Source organism: Ranitomeya variabilis, chromosome 8, assembly GCF_051348905.1.
Source record: "Ranitomeya variabilis isolate aRanVar5 chromosome 8, aRanVar5.hap1, whole genome shotgun sequence".
NCBI classification, from domain to species: domain Eukaryota; kingdom Metazoa; phylum Chordata; class Amphibia; order Anura; family Dendrobatidae; genus Ranitomeya; species Ranitomeya variabilis.
Genome location: NC_135239.1, coordinates 12,000,028 through 12,023,966, shown reverse-complemented (window position 1 = coordinate 12,023,966; position 23,939 = coordinate 12,000,028). Strand labels below are relative to the sequence as shown.

The 23,939-nt window shown below is 48.1% G+C and overlaps 1 protein-coding gene across 9 annotated transcripts in view; it reads right to left on the bottom strand.

Annotated features, from left to right (window-relative positions):
* FUBP1 (far upstream element binding protein 1) overlaps positions 1-16,106 on the bottom strand; it is a 28,578-nt gene extending 12,472 nt beyond the window's left edge. For 2 of the 9 annotated variants that reach the window (XR_013218514.1, XM_077277200.1), the window contains exons 1-13: positions 15,581-15,887; positions 15,021-15,150; positions 14,330-14,368; positions 14,201-14,240; positions 11,911-11,960; positions 11,493-11,564; positions 10,838-10,895; positions 10,574-10,733; positions 10,383-10,481; positions 10,193-10,294; positions 9,049-9,151; positions 8,872-8,972; positions 8,481-8,622 (exon numbers count right to left, since the gene is read on the bottom strand). Coding sequence is in view for 8 of the 9 variants with exons in the window: in XM_077277200.1 (XP_077133315.1) it covers positions 8,481-8,622; positions 8,872-8,972; positions 9,049-9,151; positions 10,193-10,294; positions 10,383-10,481; positions 10,574-10,733; positions 10,838-10,895; positions 11,493-11,564; positions 11,911-11,960; positions 14,201-14,240; positions 14,330-14,368; positions 15,021-15,150; positions 15,581-15,673 (1,189 nt within the window). In the remaining variant the exon portion in view is untranslated. Of the gene's footprint in view, positions 1-8,480; positions 8,623-8,871; positions 8,973-9,048; positions 9,152-10,192; positions 10,295-10,382; positions 10,482-10,573; positions 10,734-10,837; positions 10,896-11,492; positions 11,565-11,910; positions 11,961-14,200; positions 14,241-14,329; positions 14,369-15,020; positions 15,151-15,580 lie in introns of all 9 variants that reach the window. The other 7 variants (XM_077277202.1, XM_077277206.1, XM_077277203.1 and 4 more) reach the window with 7 other exon arrangements.
* Positions 16,107-23,939: the final 7,833 nt, after the last annotated feature.

Genomic DNA, 23,939 nt, shown 5'->3' with positions numbered 1-23,939 from the left:
AGTTGAATCGATGCCTGTAAAAGCCAAATGGTGCAAAGTTTTAACGGAAACCAAACTGAAAAATTGATGTTTAGCTTTAACTACATGCATTTCAGTTCTATTTATAAAAAAAAAAAAAAAAAAAGAGGGGATTTTTGGTACTTACCGTAAAATCTCTTTCTTGGAGCCTTCATTGGGGGACACAGGACAACTATGGGTGTATGCTGCTGCTGCTAGGAGGCTGACACTATGCAAAAAAAGGAAAAGGCTTAGCTCCTCCCTCTCAGTATACACCCACCGACAGGCACCAAGTACCTCAGTTAGTGCAAAAAGCAGTAGGAGAAGCGACAGAACTCATAATAGTAAAAGTACCAACTAAACTAGGGTCTCCAGGCCCCAAACATGGTACCAGAACAAACAAGTAGGGAGGGTGCTGTGTCCCCCAATGAAGGCTCCAAGAAAGAGATTTTACGGTAAGTACCAAAAATCCCTCTTTCTTTATCGCTTCATTGGGGGACACAGGACAACCATGGGACGTCCAAAAGCAGTCCCGGAAAAGGGTGGGTAGAAAGGAAATGAGAAAAGGTCTCAGGTCGGCCGGTGTGCGACCGCTGAATGCAGTACCTTCCTACCAAGGCCTGCATCGGACGAGGCTTGGGTATGAACCCGATAGAACCTCGTAAACGTGTGCAAAGATGACCAGGTTGCGGCCTTGCAAACTTGCAAGGCGGAAGCCTGGTGGCGAACAGCCCAAGAAGCTCCGACAGCTCTGGTGGAGTGAGCTAGCACCCCCGAAGGAGGACGTGCCTCATGAAGACGGTACGATTCTGAAATTGCCGAGCGAATCCAGCAGGAGATAGTGGATTTAGACGCTTGAAGGCCCTTCCGACGACCCTCGGAAACCACAAAGAGAGAATCGGATTGATGGAAGGGAGCAGTTGTAGAAAGATAGACCCGAATGGCCCTGACCACGTCAAGCTTGTGAAGGGACTTCTTCAAAGGATGAGCCGGAGAAGGGCAAAATGATGGAAGGACTATGTCCTCGTTGATGTGGAAAGCCAAGACCACCTTGGGAAGGAATTCGGGAACCGGTCTAAGAACGACCTTATCCTGATGAAGAATCAGGAAGGGGGAACGGCATGACAGGGCTGTCAACTCGGAGACCCTCCTGATAGATGTAATGCCAATGAGGAAGGCGACCTTCCAAGAGAAAAGGGAAAAGGGCACGTCATGAAGAGGCTCAAAGGGAGCAGCCTGAAGAGCACCAATGACCAGGTTAAGGTCCCAAGGATCCAAAGGAGGACAGAAGGGAGGGGCGATATGCGCAACTCCCTGTAGAAATGTCCTAACCTGGTGAATGGAGGAAAGGTCACTCTGGAAGAGGATCGACAGAGCGGACACTTGTCCCTTGAGTGTGCTTAGGGATAGGCCCGAATCGAGACCAGACTGGAGGAAACCGAGAAGACCCGGAAGAGAAAAGGACATTGGAAAAACTTCATTAGTTTCACACCACCAGAAGAACGCTTTCCAGTACCTATGGTAGATACGGGAAGACGCCGGTTTTCTGGCTCTGATCATGGTCTGTATGACCTGGGGAGAGAGACCAGAGTTCTTCAAGACTGCGGCCTTAACGGCCATGCCATTAAACTCAGCGACTGAGAACTCTGGTGGTAGAGAGGTCCCTGCGAGAGGAGGTCTGGCCGATCTGGGAGTCTCCAAGGAGTATCGGTGAGCATATTTACGAGCTCGGCGTACCACGGCCGCCTTGGCCAGTCCGGCGCTATCAGTATGACTGGAATCCCTTGATCTTCTTTACCACCCTTGGAATCAAGGGGAGGGTAGGAAACAGGTAGGGAAACTGAAACTGGGACCATGGAATTACCAGAGCGTCATGGCCGACGGCAAGAGGGTCCCGGGATCTGGCGACAAACTGAGGGACCTTGTGGTTCATCCGGGACGCCATAAGGTCGACGTCCGGCGTACCCCAGCGAAGGCAAATTTGGTCGAAAACTGCGGGACCACACGCCCGCTGCTAGACCCTGGCGACTGAGGAAGTCGGCTGCCCAGTTTTCGACCCCGGGGATATGAACGGCTGATATGGCCGGAACGTGGCGTTCCGCCCACTGAAGGATCTTTGCCACTTCTGCCATTACTTGGCCGCTGCGAGTCCCACCCTGGTGGTTTAAGTATGCCACGGCCGTGGCGTTGTCCAACTGGATGTGGACAGGGAGACCCGTCAGAAGAGACTGCCAGTGTATTAGCGCAAGGAAGATTGCCCTGATCTCCAGAAGGTTGATGGGAAGAAGAGCTTCCTGGGTGGTCCAACGGCCCTGAGCCGTGTGATGTCGGAAGACTGCTCCCCACCCGAGTAGGCTGGCATCGGTGGTGATGACCTGCCATTGAAGGGGAAGAAATTATATTCCTCTCAGGAGAGAGGAGGACAGCGTCCACCAGGTTAGGGACTGACGAACCTGGAGAGGAAGGTGGACGGGGCGGTCCAGGGAATCCAAAGACCTGTTCCAGGTGGATAGGAGGAATAGCTGGAGAGGGCGGGTGTGGAACTGGGCGAAGGGAACAGCCTCCATGGAGGCCACCATCTTCCCCAGGGCTCCCATGCAGAACCGAAGCGACCGGGGAGCTGGGCGTTTTAGAAGACGGACCGCTTTGAGGATAACTGAGAACTTGTCCTCTGGGAGAAAGACCCGAGCTAAGTTCGTGTCGAACACCATGCCCAGGAAGGACAGTCGTTGGGACAGAATCAGGGAGGACTTGGTCCGGTTGATAATCCAGCCGATACGGGTCAGGGTGTCAAGAGAGACCTGGAGACTGAGCACAGTCTAGACGAAAGGACCCCTTGATCAACAGATCGTCCAGGTAGGGGATAACGAGAATCCCCTGGAACGAAGGAGGGCCATGACCGCCGCCATGATTTTGGTGAAAACCCTGGGGGCCGACGCTAAACCGAAAGGGAGAGCCGTGAATTGGTAGGAATTGTCTTCGATTGCAAATCGAAGGAATCTCTGATGCCGTACACAGATGGGGACATGAAGGTATGCATCTTGAATGTCGAGACAGAAGAACGCTCCGGGTTCCATGGCGGCGATCACTGACCACAGGGATTCCATCCTGAAGTGGCGAGGTCGGACGTGGCCGTTCAGAAGCTTCAAATCCAGGATAGGGCGGAGAGACCCGTCCTCCTTTGGGACTACAAAAAGGTTCGAGTAGAACCCGGAAAACCATTCGTCGGAAGGAACGGGAACTACAAATCCGGCGGCAAACAGACGCCACGGCTTGGAGCAAACCGGGTAAATGGGACGGTTGTTTTGGGGGACGAGAGAGAAAGAAGCGATTTTCCGGGAGGGTAGAAAATTCGATCTTGTACCCGGAGGTAATAATCTCTCTGACCCAGGCGTCGCTAATCACTGACAGCCAGGTGTCTTTGAAGAGAAGAAGCCTGCCTCCCACCCTGGGAAGACTCCCAGGTGGGGGCGACCCGTCACTTAGAACGGTACCTGTTGGAACGAGGTCCGGACTGCCTGGGGGGTGGAGCACTGGACCTCCACATGGGAGCTGGCTTGTAAGAGGGTTTTCTGTGTTTGCCCGTGGTAGCGGGGCGCTCTTGTTGCGATGAGGAATCTGAGGCTGCAAGTGGCCGAAAGGGACGAAATGTCCGAGGACCCTTTGAGTTAAAGAAGCGTTTTGGCTTGGACTGGGGGAGAGGGGTACTATTGCCACCAGTCGCGTCAGAGATAATTTGATCCTGACGAGCACCAAAAAGCCTGGAACCTTGAAATGCTAAGTTGGTGAGAGACTTTTTGGAGGTAGCATCTGCATTCCATGCTTTCAGCCAAAGAATGCGGCGAATAGCGACATTGTTGCTGCTTGCCCTGGCCGAACAGGCTGCTGCATCTAGGGAGGCAGTGAGAAGGTATTTTCCTGAGTGGTTAATCTGGTCGGCGAGGTCAGCCAGCTCGGTAGGGGAGGCCAAAGCCAAAATGCCGCGACGGAGAATCTTGGCCCAGGCAGAGATGGCCTTAGCCACCCATGTGGAAGCGAAGCTGGGACAGAGGGAAGCACCCGCTGCCTCGAAAGCTGACTTGGCCAGTGCCTCAATCTGTCTGTCTGATGCGTCCTTAAGCGACGCGCCATCTGGTAAGGAGAGAACCGTCTTGGAAGAAGGACGGGAGATCGGCGCATCGACCTTGGGAGACTCAGCCCACAAAGAAAGAAGGTCGGCGCTAAAGGGATAGAGCACGTCCAGATGTTTTCTACCCGAAAAATGCTTTTCAGGATGTTCCCAGTGTTTAGACAGGGTAGACTCAAACTCATCATGGGTAGGAAAGGAGCGAGAGACGCTTTACCCGCTTAAAAAAAGACAGAGGAATCCTGGGGAGAAGCCTCATCTTGTTTTAGTTTGAGGGTTTGAGAGATAGCCGGAGGGACCCGGAGAACTAGACGAAGAGCCAGAAAGAGTCCTCTTTCTAGAGCGGCTGGCTGATTTGTCTCCCTGAGGTTCAGGGTCAGGTGCGACCGACTCGCCGTGGGGGACGGTCGGAGCAATGGTGGCTGTAGGTAGCTGTGGAAGACGTTCAAGCACCTGGACCAGGCACTGAGACACCTTAGTCAAATCAGAGACCGACTGCGAGATAGCAACGGCCCACTCAGGGGGAGGGGGGGCACCCCCATCCCGAGAGCCGGAAGCTTCCCGCGGGGTAGACATGGCAGGAGGACTGCAGGACTGGCAGAGAGGCGATGATTGGCCTACTGAACACTTTATCTTACAACGAGCACAGGAAGGGAGGCTCCAGAAGAGTTGGACATAAGGAGATTCTGCAGCGCTATACTACAAAAAAGACTAAGGGGCCTACAGTGGTATGGATAATACCGAGGGACGGGCCAATATAGCGTCGCAATCCTACCGCACCACAGAGCAGAGTTATCCGTGTCCCCAACGCACGATTCTCCTGTGCACGGAGCTGCAGAGACAGGAAGTGCCAGCGGTGAAGGGGCGGAGCTGTGCTGTGAGGATAAGCCAAGGCTCCTGATAGGGCCGCGCCAAAAGGGAAGGGCGTGCCCTCTGGCGGCCCGACCTTCTCAGCGGCTTCCGAGGTGTGTGTGAAGGACCTGCGACGACGTCGCGGTCACGTGACCGCTACGTCAATGGAAGGTCCTGAACACACAGCATTAGGAACGGACGCCGCTGAGGTGAGTATAACCTTTTTTTTTTTATTATTATTATTTTTAACATTCTATCTTTTACTATAGATACTTTACAAAAACCGAATCTGTGGATATAACATATATTCAGATAATCCTTGTGGCACGGAGTGCCCATGGCACTCTAGCACGGGAAAAGGGGGCACACTCCCCAACTACTAGAAATCCTATCAACTAACAAGAGCCTGATGCCCCATAAAACGCATGACACTCATTACAGGGGCCTCTCCCTGGACACTGACCACATAGGAGCACACATGGGTAAGCCAAAGAGATGTTATGGCGTTTAGTACTATTGCACTTTATGGGCATTGTTGCAATATCAGGGAAGTTTTGGAGCGATTAGGATAGGCACAGTCCTAAGCCATTTGCTGCTATTTTTTATAGTTACTCTCCCCTCGGCTCCCCTTCCATTTACATCCTGCATTACATTTTTTGCTTGGGTGATACAGAATGCCTGGGCTTTCTATTGAAACCCGTACTTTATTTTGTGTATGTTCCTATGTTGTCGTTTGTCCTGTGTGAGTCAATCATCGCGTCCTCATCCATTTTGTTTATATATGTTTCAAACCAATATTTATGTATGTTATTCATTAATAAAATTTACACTTGTTCAGTAATGAGTGTCATGCGTTTTATGGGGCATCAGGCTCTTGTTAGTTGATAGGATTTCTTTTACTATAGATGCTGCATAGGCTGCATCTATAGTAAAAAGTTGGTCACACTTGTCAAACACTATGTTTGACAAGTGTGACCAACCTGTCAGTTTTCCAAGCGATGCTACAGATCGCTTGGAAAACGCTAGCATTCTGCAAGCTAATTATGCTTGCAAAACGCTAGTTTTCTGCGGGTATATGCATGCAAATTCTGCATGCGATATACCCGCGGCAGGAGGCGCAGAATTTCCGCGGAAATTTCCGCGGCAATTCTGCTACGTGTGAACTCAGCCTGAATGCTGTATCTGAAAAAGAAAGCCAAATCGTTAATAAAAACAACAAAACCTGTAAAGAAATTCAAGGTTAGCAGAGGATCTGAAGATCCAGGTCCGCCTCCTACAGACACTAAGCACAAGCTGGGGTACTTGGTGCCTGTCGGTGGGTGTATACTGAGAGGGAGGAGCTAAGCCTTTTCCTTTTTTTGCATAGTGTCAGCCTCCTAGCAGCAGCATACACCCATGGTTGTCCTGTGTCCCTCAATGAAGCGATAAAGAAAAAAAAAAATTGTCCTCACCTCAGAGGTGGACAACCCTTTTAAGAATACTACAATACAATATTCAGCACAAGCATTTCAATGGTATGTGTTAAAGTGGTTTTCCACAACTACAATATTGATGTCCTATCTGGTTATAAACACAGTGGAAAATCCCCTTTAATAGACAGTCTCCAGTTTTGAACCCTCAAGGCAAACAGTGCAAATGCACCGTCGGTGATATGTATGCAGGTTGAATGTCTAAGGAATCCATGCTTTAATGCCCCGGTGTCACAGTTGCAGGAGCTCAGGAAGGGGCATATACATGTGCCGGTGAGACACGCTCAGGAGAGGGGCATATACATGTGCCGTGTGCCCAGAGGCACGGTCAGGAAGGGGCATATACACGTGGCGTGTGCCCAGAGACACGCTCAGGAAGGGGCATATACATGTGCCGTGTGCCCAGAGACACGCTCAGGAGGGGGCATATACATGTGCCGTGTGCCCAGAGACACGCCCAGGGGAGGGGGGCATATACATGTGCCGTGTGCCCAGAGACAAGCCCAGGGGAGGGGGGCATATACATGTGCCGTGTGCCCAGAGACAAGCCCAGGGGAGGGGGGCATATACATGTGCCATGTGCCCACAGACATGCGCAGGAAGGGGGCATATACATGTGCCGCGTGCCCAGAGACACTCCGGGGAGGGGGGCATATACATGTGCCATGTGCTCAGAGACACGCTCAGGGGAGGGGGGCATATACATGTGCCGTGCCCAGAGACATGCTCAGTAGGGGGCATATACATGTGCCCAGAGACACACTCAGGGGAGGGGGGCATATACATGTGCCGTGTACCCAGAGACATGCTCAGGAAGGGGCATATACATGTGCCGTGTGCCCAGAGACACACTCAGGGGAGGGGGGCATATACATGTGCCATGTGCTCAGACACGCTCAGGGGAGGGGGGCATATACATGTGCCGTGCCCAGAGACACTTCAGGGGAGGGGGCATATACATGTGCCGTGCCCAGAGACACGCTCAGTAGGGGGCATATACATGTGCCCAGAGACACACTCAGGGGAGGGTGGCATATACATGTGCCGTGTGCCCAGAGACACGCTCATGAAGGGGCATATACATGTGACGTGCCCAGAGACACGCCCAGGGGAGGGGGGCATATACATGTGCCCAGAGACAAGCTCAAGAAGGGGCATATACATGTGCCGTGTGCCCAAAGACACGCTCAGGAAGGGGCATATACATGTGCCGTGTGCCCAGAGACATGCTCAGGAAAGGGGCATATACATTATCATCGCTGTCCCTGATGGGGCTCACAATCTAAATCCCCCATCAGTATGTCTTTTGAATGTGGGAGGAAACCGGAGTACCCGGAGGAAACCCACGCAAACACGGAGAGAACATACAAACTCTTTGCAGATGTTGTCCTGAGTGGGATTAGAACCCAGTACCTCCAGCGCTGCAAGGCTGCTGTGCTAACCACTGCGCCACCGTGCTGCCCAATGCCCGTATGCCCAGAGACACGCTCAGAAAGGGGCATATACATGTGCCGTGTGCCCAGAGACATGCTCAAGAAGGGGCATATACATGTGCCGTGCCCACAGATACTACTTTGATTAGGCCTTGCAATTGGAGCTGCTTTTAACAGACAATCCCATTACAGAGGTTGTCCACCATTTGGACAACTTCTTGTCATAACCCTTCACTTGGCCCACATAAAATAATAAAGCCTATACTCGCCCCCATGATAGTAGGCGTTCCCGCAGTTTCAGAACTGGTTCTCAAATTAAACATGAAGAGGAAGTCCAGGCTACAGTTCAGACGCCAACACTGATTGGGCGCCGGAATCACGTGTCACAACACCGCAAAAGAGCGAGTGCTGACACCACTGTAACAGTGCCGGCTCGGGAGTATAGGCTTTATTATTTTATGGGGCCAAACATTTTGATCAAGAAGGGGTTGTCCTAGTAGTGGACAACCCACTCAATGCTGCACTAGTACATTAGGGGTACAAAATGATATTTAATGTGAAAAGCATAAGGAAAACAACTATAAATATAAATTAGATAATAACCTTTTCCAATTATGAGTCCAGTTTTTACAGTCAGAACAAAGAAGTTGAATTCCTGAAGTCCTCCAGGTGGGCCCATGTTCCAGTTTCCTTGACCTCGTCCCCTTCCCCGTCCACCTGGACCAGGACCACCACCATTTCCAGACTGTGGTGCAAAATGAAGAACAAAATACATGTTGTTAGTCTGACCCCAAAAAAGTATGAGGATAACATTTACACACTTCTTCCACCCAGAAGAGTTTGGACTTACACAGTATTTCATTAGAGCTGTTATAGTCAATTGTATAAAGATAACATAGGGTTAACATCACACAAATCGCCTTATAAAGAGATTAAAATACCCATCTGCAACTGCCTAATTTTATTGGGATACACAGGTGGACAAAGTACAAACCTGGACGCTACGGAGCAGGTCTGTAATGATCTCGGCTGCATGCTGACACCTGTCCGGGGGGCCGCTAATCTGGGCTATTCTTTCTGGGGTTGATCCATCGTCTGCAAATGAAAATGTCAGTCAGAAGATGCACAAGTACTTCGGAATAATCAGACGAGTCCCCAGAGAGTAACATACCAGGTTTAAACTGTATTCTGACGCCTGCATCATTCTGAATTTTCTTAATCATTTCACCGTTTCTACCTATTACAATTCCAACTGCAAATCGTGGTATTGGGACCTGGAAAAAAAAAATGCAGTCATTGGTTGTGTCATTACGCTGCTTATAAGGCTACGTTCACCTTTGCGTTGTGCGCCGCAGCGTCGGCGACGCAACGCACACAAAAACGCAGCAAAACGCATGCACAACGCTGCGTTTTGCGCCGCATGCGTTCTTTTTTTTATTGATTTTGGATGCAGCAAAAATGCAACTTGCTGCGTCCTCTGCGCCCGGACGCGTGCGCCGCAAAACGTAAGTGCGACGCATGTCCATGCACCCCCATGTTAAATATAGGGGCGCATGACGCATGCGGCGACGCTGAGGCGCAGACCGCAAATGTGAACGTAGACTAAGACCTTGTGTTTTACTGATATATTGTGCAAAAGGTGTACACAGGAAGAGACATGGTAACATCAGGGTATTAAATACTGAAAACCACAGATTTACATGTAAACTGTGAAAAAGAAAAACTTGAGGCTGGGAAACCTGTCAGAAGGGCTAAAGGGACGTTTTTGTCTCCTCAAGATGCCATAAATGTCTCAAAGGTGCAAGTCTCACCTACATTAAAAGGAACTAGTCCCCAGGATTTCCCTACATAATCTGCTGTCATCAGCTTTCAGCGCTTTGTCTACAATCCCATTAACACTGCTGCGCCACATACTTCCCCACCCCCAAAAAGAAAATATCGCTGCCTGCAAAGCGGAAGCAAGTGGTCCGATGCACAACTCAATCACGGTCAGAGCTCCCTCTGTGCCTAAAACACACAGATCTTGTTCTCAACTGCAAGATTTGGGCAGGTTGTGAGAATGAAAAAGACATCTTTACTACTTCAAAGGTGATGGGACAACGAATAAGGGTGCAGGGAGCACCAATATGTGCTATCTGAAGAGGACTCTATGGGGCAACAATACTGATACAAAGTGGTTATAGGGACATTACTAAAAGAGATGAGAACAGATTATAGTTCCCTTTAAGAGTGGTGACCTTGCCTCTGTTAGACATTGAGGTGCTATCCTGATATGCCATGAAACTTTGTCTGTAATGAATGTAAAGAAAACTTACATCAATCCCTTCATTGCCGCCTATTCTTGAACCGTACTCATTCCTCGACTCTCTGAAACCTCCTTGGTCACGTATTAATTCTAATACCATATCTTTTGCTTGCTGTAAAGAAATATAAAAAGAATTAAAATCTTGAATGTACCCCTTTTGTAATCTAAAGGTTTTCACGGCTGATAAGCCTTTTTGTTACCTGTACTTTGTACGGATCCCCAGTAATTCTTAATGGCTTGTCGGCTCCCGTGTTCTGAGGTCCGTCTTGAATCATCACCATTTTAACCCCGGCACGCTCCTGTTTTCATTTAAATGTCAAAGTTGAGTCCAAGCCCCACATGATCCACAAAGAAAAAAACCCCACAAACCTATAACATCACACTGTCATACCTGCAGCTGCTTGATTGTCTCTCCTCCTTTTCCAATAACCAGTCCAGCTTTACTGGAAGGAATCATGATCTCCTGGATTGTATTTCCGGGACCATCCCCATGATGGTAAGGGGTAGGTCTTCCCTTCTCCACTATCTGATCCAGCATTCTCTTTGCACCCCTTTAAAAAAAAATAATAAAAAAAAAAAAATGAAAAAGTTGAATCAAAACGTAAAAAATTTGAACTAACCAACTAACACAAGAATCCCATAGTATTTTACTTACTGGACAGAGTCAGGGGTGCCAGTCAACATGCAGGACCGGTCGGGCATACCACCGCTATCTGAAACGAAATAAAACATCAATTTAAGAATATGTCAAAAGGAATTTTACACAAACTGACGTAAAGTATTAAAATCCTTAAACAATTTGTGAAGCCTGGGATCTAGAAGCTGGCAGTGTCTGAGCATAAGGACTGTCCAATAATTTACAGCATGGACAGGTTTCCCAGCCACAATCGCCCCTTCATTCTGCCACCTTTCTTGGTTCTACAAGATTCTCATGCACGCTCTCACTTTACAAATGGATGAAGACTGTTCAATCTAATGTAAGGCATGCTCAGTTTCAGTCATGCAGCTTGACACAGATTCTACCATAATCTAATAAATATCAACTTATTTTATTCATTTTTATAGGGCTCACAATCTGAATTCCACATTAATGTCTTTGCATGGGTTTACTCTCAAACATAGGGAGAACATATAAACTCTTTGCAAATGTTGCCCGCTGTGAGATTTGAACTCAGCGCTGCACTTGGCGACAGACAGCGGTGGCGCAGTCCAGGAGGTTAATAGTATTCTCTTTCCTACAGCACCCCGAGCCAATTTACTGTACCTTTCATAGTCGACCAGAACAGATTTAAGCATTTTTGACGGCTTACCAGGAGCAATTTGTATCTTGCATCCAGATTCTTGTTGAATGCGTGATATCTGTTCTCCGCCTCTGCCGATTACTAACAACAAAAAAAAGGAAAAAAAGTGTCAGATGCCACAGGAACATATAAAATAAAATTTTAGAATGTAAAATTTAAGAAAATACAAGCACTTGTCATTAAAGCACTGAAAGCCGCTGCTGATGCCGGGTGGCAGACATTGAGGCCACCAAAAATACCCAGTGGTTCACATGCAGGTGTCCTATTAATAAGAATATTGCCATATGCTTTCCGGTGGAGATGTGTGAAGGTTTTGTGAGAGTCAGACCGAATTGTTGTAGCACCTATACAGATGACCTGTGACAAATGGTTCACACTGAAATATCCCAATATAGTGTATGCCAATGTATCCTAACAAAGTACTTACTGAATCCAACCATTCCATCTGGAACTTTGTATTCTTCTGTCAGAACAGCTCTGATTAAAGGAAAAAAAAAAAAAAGTTGTTTTCAGGGTTTTGGAACAAGAAATCTCAATCTTTAAAATGGTTGTTCTTATGACTGCAGAACCAGAGCTTCCCTGCTATTCGGGGGGGCAATGTAATCCTGATCGACAGTTCAGACTGGCTGCATGGTTGTGCTGCTGGACTGAAGCAGCACAACCATGCGGGAAGCTTAGCCTCTGCAGCATGAGGAGCACTGAAGACTGTCAAATACGGCCAGCATCAGACCAGAGTAAGCAAGCATTATAGCAAAGTACTTGTAAGAGCTGTGCTCCTTACTTAAGACACAGACCACCACTGAGACAGCTGGGTGGCTAGTAACATAGGCAAAGAGCAGTAAAGCGAGTAACTGCATTCTTAAAGGGAACCCATCAGCAGGATTGTGCTGAGTAATCTACAGTGTCAGGTTGGTGCCGTTATACTGATTAAAATGATAACTTGGTGACCTCTCCCTATTTTACATACAGAATATTATATGTATTGGAGTAAAGACAACATTAGACAGGCGCAAGCACCTGTGCTGCAGCATGACCGCATGTATAATGCGCATTTAATTATTTTAATTTGCTGATATAAATTTATAAAGGAAAAAAAAAAGTGGTCTAAAAATGGAGCAGGCACCGCCATCTTGCTAGAGAAAAAGAAAAAAAATGTTATCCACGAGGATGGCGCCTGCGAAGTAGCATCTAACGGATCGCTGGTCTCATTTTGAGACAGAATTTATGAATAAATTTATATCAGCATATAAAATAGTTAAAGGGAACCTGTGACCAGTTTTGGCAGATATAAGATACGGCCATCACCTTTCAGGGCTGATATACAGCATTCAATGCTGTATCTGCCCCAGCCCGACCTGTGAGAGAAGAAAAATAACTTTAAAATGATCGCTGCATCATCCACACAGTCTCCTCAGCACAGCGCTCCTGCGCAGGCGTACTTATGTGCCCTGTTGAGGGCAGAGCCAAGTACTGCAGTGCGTAGGTGCTCGAAAAGGTCAAGGAGCCCCGGCACCTGCAAACTGCAGTACTTGGCTCTGCCCTCAACAGGGCACATAAGTACGCCTGCGCAGGAGCGCTGTGCTGAGGAGACTGTGTGGATCATGCAGCAATGCGTCATCCACACGAAGCAAGCAGGAGGGCAGCATCACAAGCAGATGGGAGGCGCCCGGCCAAGAAAAGAGACACCCCTCGGACTGGACCGCCACACAGGCGAGTATAATAAAAGTTATTTTTCTTCTCTTACAGGTTGGGGCTTATATACAGCATTACAGAATGCTGTATAAGCCCTGAAAGGTGATGGCAGTAACTCATATTGGCTAAAACTGCTGACAGGCTCACTTTAAATGCATATTATACAGGGTGGGCCATTAATATGGATACACCTAAATAAAATGGGAATGGTTGATGATATCAACTTCCTGTTTGTGGCACATTAGTATATGAGAGGGGGGAAACTTTTCAAGATGGGTGGTGACCATTTTGAAGTCGGCCATTTTGGATCCAACTTTATTTTTTCCAATGGGAAGAGGGTCATGTGACATCAAAACTTATTGAGAATTTCACAAGAAAAACAATGGTGTGCTTGGTTTTAATGTAACTTATTTCATGAGTTATTTACAAGTTTATGACCACTGTGTTCAAAGTGCTGCCCATTGTGTTGGATTGTCAATGCAACCCTCTTCTCCCACTCTTGACACACTGATAGTAGCACCGCAGAAGAAATGCTAGCACAGGCTTCCAATATCCGTTGTTTCAGATGCTGGGGTCATCTGAAGGCAATTGTCTATGCTGTGAAGATACGAGCTGTGCAGCATCTGAAACAACGGATACTGGAAGCCTGTGCTAGCATTTCTTCTGCGGTGCTACTATCAGTGTGACAAGAGTGGGAGAAGAGGGTTGCATTGACAATCCAACACAATGGGCAGCACTTTGAACACATTTTATAAGTGGTCATAAACTTGTAAATAACTCATGAGAGAATAAAGTTACATTAAAACCAAGCACATTGGAAAGAATAAAGTTGAATCCAAAATGGCCGACTTCAAAATGGCCGCCATGGTCACCAACCATCTTGGAAAGTTTTCCAACGATTCACGTTTCCGCATTTCTAGGAAAGTTAACTGTAGAATGGAAATGGGTTTATAGCCCTAGATTCCAGGCTTGTCTGATATGTGGCATGAACATCTCTACTAGCTATATTCATGATGGCAACTCACCTCTGCTGCTGGTGCATGGGAGGCATGGCTGGCTGGAACGCTTTTAAGGGAAGGAAAAAAGTTCACATCAGAAAACCCCTTAAACTACGATTGTAGCTGTAAATATGCAGTTTATATCACACGACTTACAATCATTTGTAGGAGCAACTTTCTTCGCTTCAGGTTGATCTAAATGGGAAAAAAAGGTAAATTAAAAACAAAAACAGAGGATGAGTATAAACCTGTAAACCTTACATGAGATAAGGAGCGGAAACCATTGCTCTATACGAGGGTGTGCCCAAATAACACAGGAAGGTCGGACCCTGGGATGCTGGCAGCAACGCCAGCACAACAATGATTCTGAGGGTCCCCCACTGCCAGTGATGGACAACAGGACAGAATGGAGGGAATTCATTACACAATTTACAGCAGTTTTAGGTGTTAAAAATGAGCAAATCTTGACAGAATCCAAATCTGTGACTTTGCTTTTGAAAAGGGGCTGAAAAAAATTGGACAGGCCACCTCTGGTATGACACAATTAGTGTAAATTTCAGCCCAAGATGCACCAATCACCTCCTGATAATCTGGCACATTTCCGTATAAGTAAGGCCTTTGTACGTTTCCCCCATACCACAAATGTTAAAACTCCAGTCCTAGGTGTAAAAATTGGATTAAAGGCGTCACAGCGGCCACATTCTCATACAGCGAGGTGGAGAAGACGCTGTATGTGAGGAGATCATGAACCGGGGAGGAAGTAACACACCGGAGCGCCACACAGAAAACAGGACCTGTATAGCAGCATAGCAGTTTCTTTTGTACCCGGCGCATTCTGTAAACCTACGTGAGTGTGCCGCCAGTCCCACATCTATAAACGCACCTCCGTCATCCAGTGGCCTCTTCTGCCCAGAAAAGCCATAGTCATTGTTGTTAACGGCCGGTGGTCCAGTATCACCTCCAATTTTTGCAGCAATCTGTCAGGTTGAAACAAAAGGTCATTATAGGACTCGTCCTCTCCTGCTACACAAGGACACCACGCACTCAAATTGGCCAGGCGTAACTCCGCATCTCGCCTGTGGGGGCACTGTAGGGAAACTCAACACTTACTGCTGGGCTTCCCACCTTCAGTCCTCCGATGCCCCGGGCCTACTCCCCGCCTTCCTTCCATCGGGCCCGCTCCTCGCTTTTCTCCCCTCAGGGCCCGCTCTCGGCCTTCATTCCTCCCCTCATGGGCTTAGGCCCGCTCCCCGCCTTCCTCCCTTCGGGCCCGCTCCTCGCCTTTTTTCCCCTCAGGGCCTACTCCCCGCCTTCCTCCCATCGGGCCCGCTCTCTGCCTTCATTCCTCCCCTCGTGGCTCGGGCCTACTCCCCGCCTCCCTCTCACCGCCGTCCGTCCGTCCCTCACCTGTCTCGCCCTCTGCAGCGCGTCCTTGAAGGCGTCGTTCACGCCCCCGGTGGAGCCGGAGTTGGGGGGCGGCACGGTGGAGTAGTCGGCCATGTCCGCGGAGCTCGCAGCCCTGGTGATCCGTGCGTCTGAGGGCAGAGTAGAGAGAAGATGGCGCCCGAAGTCCTCACTCCGTAACCCGCGCCGTCTGATCTCGCGAGACTCCACGAAAATTCCCTCCGGATCCGCCCACTGTGAGAGGGGAAAGAAGGGCCAGATCTCGCGAGCGTTTCCGGGCCACGTGCTCTCCTCAGTTACTGTCACTGAGTGTGGAATGTTGGCGGGAAACGGGCAGAGAAGAATGTGCGGCTGCAGTGCAGGATAAGGGGGCGAGGAGGAGACTGTGTACAAGGCAGGCCGACTGTGAGGGAGCGAGGAGGAGACTGTGTATAGCCCGACTGTGAGGAGAGGAGGAGACTGTATAGCCCGACTGTGAGGAGGGAGGAGGAGACTGTACAGCCCGACTGTGAGGAGGGAGGAGGAGACTGTGTACAGCCCGACTGTGAGGAGAGGAGGAGACTGTATAGCCCGACTGTGAGGAGGGAGGAGGAGACTGTACAGCCCGACTGTGAGGAGGGAGGAGGAGACTGTGTACAGCCCGACTGTGAGGAGGGAGGAGGAGACTGTGTACAGCCCGACTGTGAGGAGGGAGGAGGAGACTGTACAGCCCGACTGTGAGGAGGGAGGAGGAGACTGTGTACAGCCCGACTGTGAGGAGGGAGGAGGAGACTGTACAGCCCGACTGTGAGGAGGGAGGAGGAGACTGTGTACAGCCCGACTGTGAGGAGGGAGGAGGAGACTGTACAGCCCGACTGTGAGGAGAGGAGGAGACTGTACAGCCCGACTGTGAGGAGGGAGGAGGAGACTGTACAGCCCGACTGTGAGGAGGGAGGAGGAGACTGTGTACAGCCCGACTGTGAGGAGGGAGGAGGAGACTGTACAGCCCGACTGTGAGGGGGGAGGAGGAGACTGTGTACAGCCCGACTGTGAGGAGGGAGGAGGAGACTGTACAGCCCGACTGTGAGGAGGGAGGAGGAGACTGTGTACAGCCCGACTGTGAGGAGAGGAGGAGGAGACTGTGTACAGCCCGACTGTGAGGAGAGGAGGAGGAGACTGTGTACAGCCCGACTGTGAGGAGGGAGGAGGAGACTGTGTACAGCCCGACTGTGAGGAGAGGAGGAGGAGACTGTGTACAGCCCGACTGTGAGGAGAGGAGGAGGAGACTGTGTACAGCCCGACTGTGAGGAGAGGAGGAGGAGACTGTACAGCCCGACTGTGAGGAGGGAGGAGGAGACTGTGTACAGCCCGACTGTGAGGGGGGAGGAGGAGACTGTGTACAGCCCGACTGTGAGGAGGGAGGAGGAGACTGTGTACAGCCCGACTGTGAGGAGGGAGGAGGAGACTGTACAGCCCGACTGTGAGGAGGGAGGAGGAGACTGTGTACAGCCCGACTGTGAGGGGAGGAGGAGACTGTGTACAGCCCGACTGTGAGGAGGGAGGAGGAGACTGTGTACAGCCCGACTGTGAGGAGGGAGGAGGAGACTGTACAGCCCGACTGTGAGGAGGGAGGAGGAGACTGTGTACAGCCCGACTGTGAGGGGAGGAGGAGACTGTGTACAGCCCGACTGTGAGGAGGGAGGAGGAGACTGTGTACAGCCCGACTGTGAGGAGGGAGGAGGAGACTGTGTACAGCCCGACTGTGAGGGGGGAGGAGGAGACTGTGTACAGCCCGACTGTGAGGAGGGAGGAGGAGACTGTACAGCCCGACTGTGAGGAGGGAGGAGGAGACTGTGTACAGCCCGACTGTGAGGGGAGGAGGAGACTGTGTACAGCCCGACTGTGAGGAGGGAGGAGGAGACTGTACAGCCCGACTGTGAGGGGGGAGGAGGAGACTGTGTACAGCCCGACTGTGAGGGGCGAGAAGGAGACTGTGTACAGCCCGACTGTGAGGGGGGAGGAGGAGACTGTGTACAGCCCGACTGTGAGGGGAGGAGGAGGAGACTGTACAGCCCGACAGGGAGGAGGAGACTGTACAGCCTGACTGTGAGGGGGCGAGGAGGAGACTGTGTACAGCCCGATTGTGAAGAGGAGACTGTGTACAGCCCGACTGTGAGGGGGCAAGGAGGAGACTGTGTACAGCCCGACTGTGAGGGGAGGAGGAGACTGTACAGCACGATTGGGAGGAGGAGACTGTGTACAGCCCGACTGTGAGGGGCGAGGAGGAGACTGTGTACAGCCCGACTGTGAGGGGACGAGGAGACTGTGTACAGCCCGACTGTGAGGAGGGAGGAGGAGACTGTGTACAGCCTGATTGTGAGGGGCGAGGAGGAGACTGTGTACAGCCCGACTGTGAGGGGCGAGGAGGAGACTGTGTACAGCCCGACTGTGAGGGGACGAGGAGACTGTGTACAGCCCGACTGTGAGGGGGCGAGGAGGAGACTGTGTACAGCCCGACTGTGAGGGGGGAGGAGGAGACTGTGTACAGCCTGACTGTGAGGGGGCGAGGAGGAGACTGTGTACAGCCCGACTGTGAGGGGCGAGGAGGCGGTGTACAGCCCGACTGAGGGGCGAGGAGGCGGTGTACAGCCCGACTGAGGGGCGAGGAGGTGGTGTACAGCCCGACTGAGGGGGCGAGGAGGAGACTGTATAGCCCGACTGTGAGGGGGTGAGGAGGAGTCGGTGTACAGCCCGACTGTGAGGGCAAGGAGGAGGTGTACAGCTCGACAGAGGGCAAGGAGGAGACTGTGTACTGTGAGGGGGTGAGGAGGAGGTGTACAGCCTGAGGGTGAGGGGGCGAGGAGGAGGCGTACAGCCCGACGGTGAGAGGGCGAGGAGGTGTAGAGCCCAAGGGTGAGAGGAGGTATACAGTCCAAGAGGGCGAGGTGGAGGCGCAAAGAGGAAGCTATGGGGATAGACGAAGAAGAACGTAACAATTACCTCAGTACACAGACCAGGCACCCTAAGTACAGATATAGCTCCTCTGTACACAGCCCCCAGACCAGGACCCCTATTTTTAGGGCGGTACACAGATGAGATTATATAGCGTGGGTTAGCACTGTGGAGAGGACAGGTAGGGTGGTAGATATAGGGTGCGGCAGCACTGTGGAGGGCTTTGTGGGTGAGCGAGAAAAGTTTATATTGTACTCTGTAGTGAATAGGAAACCAGTGTAGCGACTACTGAGAAGGAACAGATATAAAAATGATGTTCATGATCGTGTGCAGAGAAGCGGTAACTCCACCTATCCAATGAGCTCTGTATTGTGTTTTACTACTATGATATAACTGCATTGTCACTTTATGTGGTATTAACTCTGGAACGCTTCAACGAATCCCAGTGATTCTGAGATTGTGTTTTCGTAACATATTGTACTTCATGATAGTGCTGAGATTTGTTCGATATGACATGCGTTTATTTGTGAAAATATCAGAAATTTAGTGAAAATTTCTCAATTTTCAAACGCTTAATATTTATGTTTATACCCTTAATCCAGAGAGTTATGTCACACAAAATAGTTAATAAATAACGTTTCACACATGTCTACATCTGCATCATTTTTTAAATATATATTTTTTTCTTATACTTTTTAACCCTTCTTAATTCCTATCCTCAATTTCTGATTTCCAACAAAATTTACAAAACCATTATTTAGGGACCTCACCCCACTGACTTTGAACGGGCTGTGTGACAGAAAATACCCAAAAGTGACACCATTCTAAAAACTGCACCCCTCAAAGTGCTCAAAACCACAATCAGTAACTGTATTATCCCTTCTTGTGCTTCACAGGAATTAGAGAAATGTGGAAGGAAAAAATGAACATTTTTTTACACAAACTTTTCAGTTTAGCCCCAATTTGGCCATTTCAGTAGTTGACTGCTGTACATGTATGAACTGGCAAAATTATGTGCTAAAAATCTTTGTTTTCTATTTTATAGAGCAGTAATGCAATTCAAATTTCATATATTTCATTTTTACATGCTTTAGTGTATAATAATCTTTATTTTTATATAGAGCTAACATATTACGCAGCGCATTAAATTCCCTTATCAGTATGTCTTTGGAATGTGGGAGGAAACCGGAGTGCCCGGAGGAAACCCACGCAAACACGGAGAGAACATACAGACTCTTTGCAGATGTTGTCCAAGGTGGGATTGGAACCCAGGACTCTAGCGCTGCAAGGCTGCAGTGCTAACCACTGCACCACCCTGCTGCCCACGGTGTTTAAAAAAATATACACAGTGCAACTTTGTTAGTCATGAAATCTGAAATAACAGGCTATTTTTGGGGGGGTTTAGTCCATATGGGTTTAACTCAGTCTTAGGGTGCCTTGCTGGGGGTCCCTCCTCACTAGAGGAGGAAGGAAAAAAACGGGATTGTTTGATCCTCACTGCCTGAATCTGTGTCCGAGGCAAGGAAAGCGTATGCCTCCTGGTGAATAATGTTGTCTTGACAAAAGGTCCATTTTTGTTTTATTCTTGAAAACACAGGATGTGTGTGAAACGGCTGCTTTTAGGGTATGTGTCCACATTCAGGATTGCATCAGGATTTGGTCAGGATTTTTCATCAGTATTTGTAAGCCAAAACCAGGAGTGGGTGATAAATGCAGAAGTGGAGCAAATGTTTCTATTATACTTTTCCTCTGATTGTTCCAGTCCTGGTTTTAGCTTACAAATACTGATGGAAAATCCTGACCAAATCCTAATGCAATCCTGAACGTGGACACATACCCTTACACTTGTATTGTGTGGGGCTTGTGTAAAGGGTGTTATTTATTTTTAAAAGTAGAGAGGTAAAGGAAAAATTTAGTTGAAATGCCGAACCTTTCTGACCTTGAGAACCACATTCAGGTCCCCTCACAGTAGTGGCAACCAAAGCCCCCATTACGGGTATAATGATAACCAAAGCTTTTCCACAGAAAACATCCCGAAACAGAATACCAAGATCCAGGGGTTCCCATAATACCTGCACTCAGTATTCTTCCATCAAATCACTTTCAACACACATCCAGCTTCTAGCACCTCCTCTGACAGCATCATCCGGTCTCCAGCGTACCATACATAAAAAAAAACGGACATCACCAATACTGCGAAGTACGCTACTCTAATGCGCTAGCTAAGAAGTTACCTGGTGCTAACCCTTTTTTTTTTTTGCAAAAGTAAAACAGCCCCCTTGGAGAGACGAGCATTAATGGTCAAAGACAGCGGCATCTTAACTCGGTTACCACGCAATGACCGGAAATAGTGGCGCCATACGTGTACAGAGGTTTGTGGGAACGCACTTCCCACTGCGGATGTCGTGAAGGGGTTAAAGACTTTAACACGTGTTCACCAGTTTTATTGTTTTATTATTTCAATGCATCGATTGCAACTTCTTCTTTTTTAAATGCATTTTTTTTTTCACTAATATTTCAGTTCCCCATGTGGAGTGTTTGATTTATATATATATGTATATATATATATATATATATATATATATATATATATATATATATATATATATATATATATGTGACACCATTCTAAAAACTGCACCCCTCAAGGTACTCAAAACCACATTCAAGAAGTTTATTAACCCTTTAGGCGCTTAACAGGAATTTTTCTAATGTGGAAGGAAAAAATAAACATTTACTTTTCTTTCACAAAAATTTTATTTTAGAGCTAATTTTTTTGCTTTTGCAAGGGTAACAGGAGAAAATGGACCATACAATTTGTTGTGCAATTTATCCTGAGCATGCCCATATGTGGGGGAAATCTACTGTTTGGGCGCACGGCAGTGCTCGGAAGGGAAGGAGCACCATTTCACTTTTTGAATGTAAAATTTGCTGGCATAATTGGCGGACGCCTTGTCATGTTTGGAGAGCCCCTGATGTGTCTAAACAGTGGAAATCCCCCACAAGTGACTTCATTCATTTTGGGAACTTATCTATATGTGCATTGAACACCTTGAACCTCCCCAGGTGCTTCACAGAAGTTTATAATGTTTAGCCGTGAAAATAAAAAAAAACACATTATTCCCGCAATTTTGTATTTTCACAAGGGTAACAAGAGAAAATGGACCCCAAAATTTGTTGTGCAATTTCTCTTGAGTTCACCAATAACCCATATGTTGTCGAAAGCTACTTTTGAAGCACAGTGCAAGTTCAGAAGGGAAGAAACGTATTAAGTGCAGATTTTGCTGCATTTGTTTGAGGGTGCCATGTTACATTGGCAGAGCCCATGCGGTGTCAACACAGCAGAACCCACCATAAGTGACCACATTTTACAATCTAAACCTCTCAATGAATTAATCTAGGGGTGCAGTGATTATATTGACACCACAGCTGTGTGAGAGACTTTTATACTATTGAGCAGTGAAGATAAAATAATTTACATTTTTACCACCAAGATTGTGTATTAGCCCCAAGTTTTACATTTTCATATTGGGAAATGGGCAAAAATGGCACCAAAATTTGTCCCGCAAGTTCTACTGAACGTGACAATACCCCATATGTGGCTGTATAGTACTACTTAGCCATAAGGAGATACTTGAGGGACGGAGCGCTATTTTCCACCTGGAACGCAGATGTTCCTAGAATAGTTTGCGGACTCCATACACTGTCTTTAAGTGCTAGAAAAGCAGAATCTCCCCTCAAGTGACCCCATTTTGGAAATTATAACCCTTTGGGAATTTATCTACAGTTCTGATGATTTTGACTCCATGGGCGTTTTCCGGAAACAAGCAGCAGTGAATGTTGCTGAGTGAAATTTGCAAACTCCCGTTGTAGTGACCAGTACGGTATGCCCAGCTCATTCTTTTAGAGACATGCACCCGTAAGTTAGAAATGTCAAACATGTGGGTGCTAAATGTGGTTTAGGCACCCTGGGGCTCAGAAGGAAGCGGGGGGGGGGGGGCATTTGGATTTGGGAGCTGAGAATTTGCTGAATTTCTTTTGGGGGGTGAGGAGCCATTTAACTTTTCCAGAGCCTTTGTGCTACCAGTAACATGGAGGCCCATATATTTCCGTTAACAGATGATGGACCTGAGTGGAGACTTGCTTTTTTGTGGGTTTAGTTGAAGCTTTTATTGGGAACATTTTACAAAACTTTTGGGATCACTTTTATCTGGCGCTGAGCACTTACTTTGGGGTTTCCATCTAAATCTCTGAGTGACATGATTCAGATGAAACCCTCGAGGGATCCATTCACTATAATGAGGCAGCAGAGTTACTCTGGATTCTGTCTGGCCTCTGTTCAGCAGTGTCCTTTTTAGAATTGCACAAAACTGTGGCCGACAGCACTTTTATACAATCCTAAAAAGACGTACACCGCGGACCACAGGTCCTCCATCTGCCTCACAGGGAATCTTCCGCCAGAAGTTCCGTGTGAATCACGTATTTCAGAGATTTACACGGAAACACTGATGCAAGTACAGAGCGCTGAGCTTTACTACAATCTTTGGGAGGCAGAATGAAAAAATCAACAGCATGTGAAGAATTGGTTTTATTTTTTATGCCGTTCCTCGTGCGGTATAAGTGACTTGGCGACCTTATTCTTCGGGTCGGTGCGATACCAGATTTACATCTGGTTTTTATGTTGGGCTGCTGTCACACACTAAAAGACGCTTTTTATTGCAAAGAATAGCTTATGCATGACTATAAATTTTTTTATAGAGAGCTATAATTTTTCCATATTTCGTCCAAGAGAGTCATGTTATGTCTTGTTTTTTTTGCGGTACGAGTTGACGTTTTTATTGGTACCATTTTCGGACACATGACATTTTTTGATCGCATTCTATTCCGATATATGGGAGACAGAATGAACAAAAACCACCACTTCAGAAATTGCTTTTATATATATATATACCATTCCACGAGTAGTAAAATTGGAAAGGCAGCTTTATTCTTTGGGTCAGTACAATTACAGCGATACCAAATTTATGTAGTTTTTTTGTTTTGGCGCTTTTACACAATAAAAACTATTTTATATAAAAAATAATTATTTTTGCATTGCTTTATTCTGAGAGCTATAGCTTTGTTATTTTTCCACTGATAGAGCTTGTGAGGCAGTGAGGGGGATCATATGCGAGGGTCGATATGTGTCCCTCAGTATGCGGACGGAGTCTTATTAAACCCGCTGGAGCGCCTTGTGTTCACAGCAGAACGCCAGTGAATCACAAGGCAAAATAAAATTAATAGTGGATTAGGTCCAAGTAGTGACCCAGTCAGAGTTTTAGGAAAACCCCTTTTAGTTTTAGAGGGATTTGCAGGTTTGATGGGTGAATCCCTCTCTCCACTCCGGGTTTTGGAAGTGGCTCTATGGCCACGATTCCATTTAAAGTCTTGT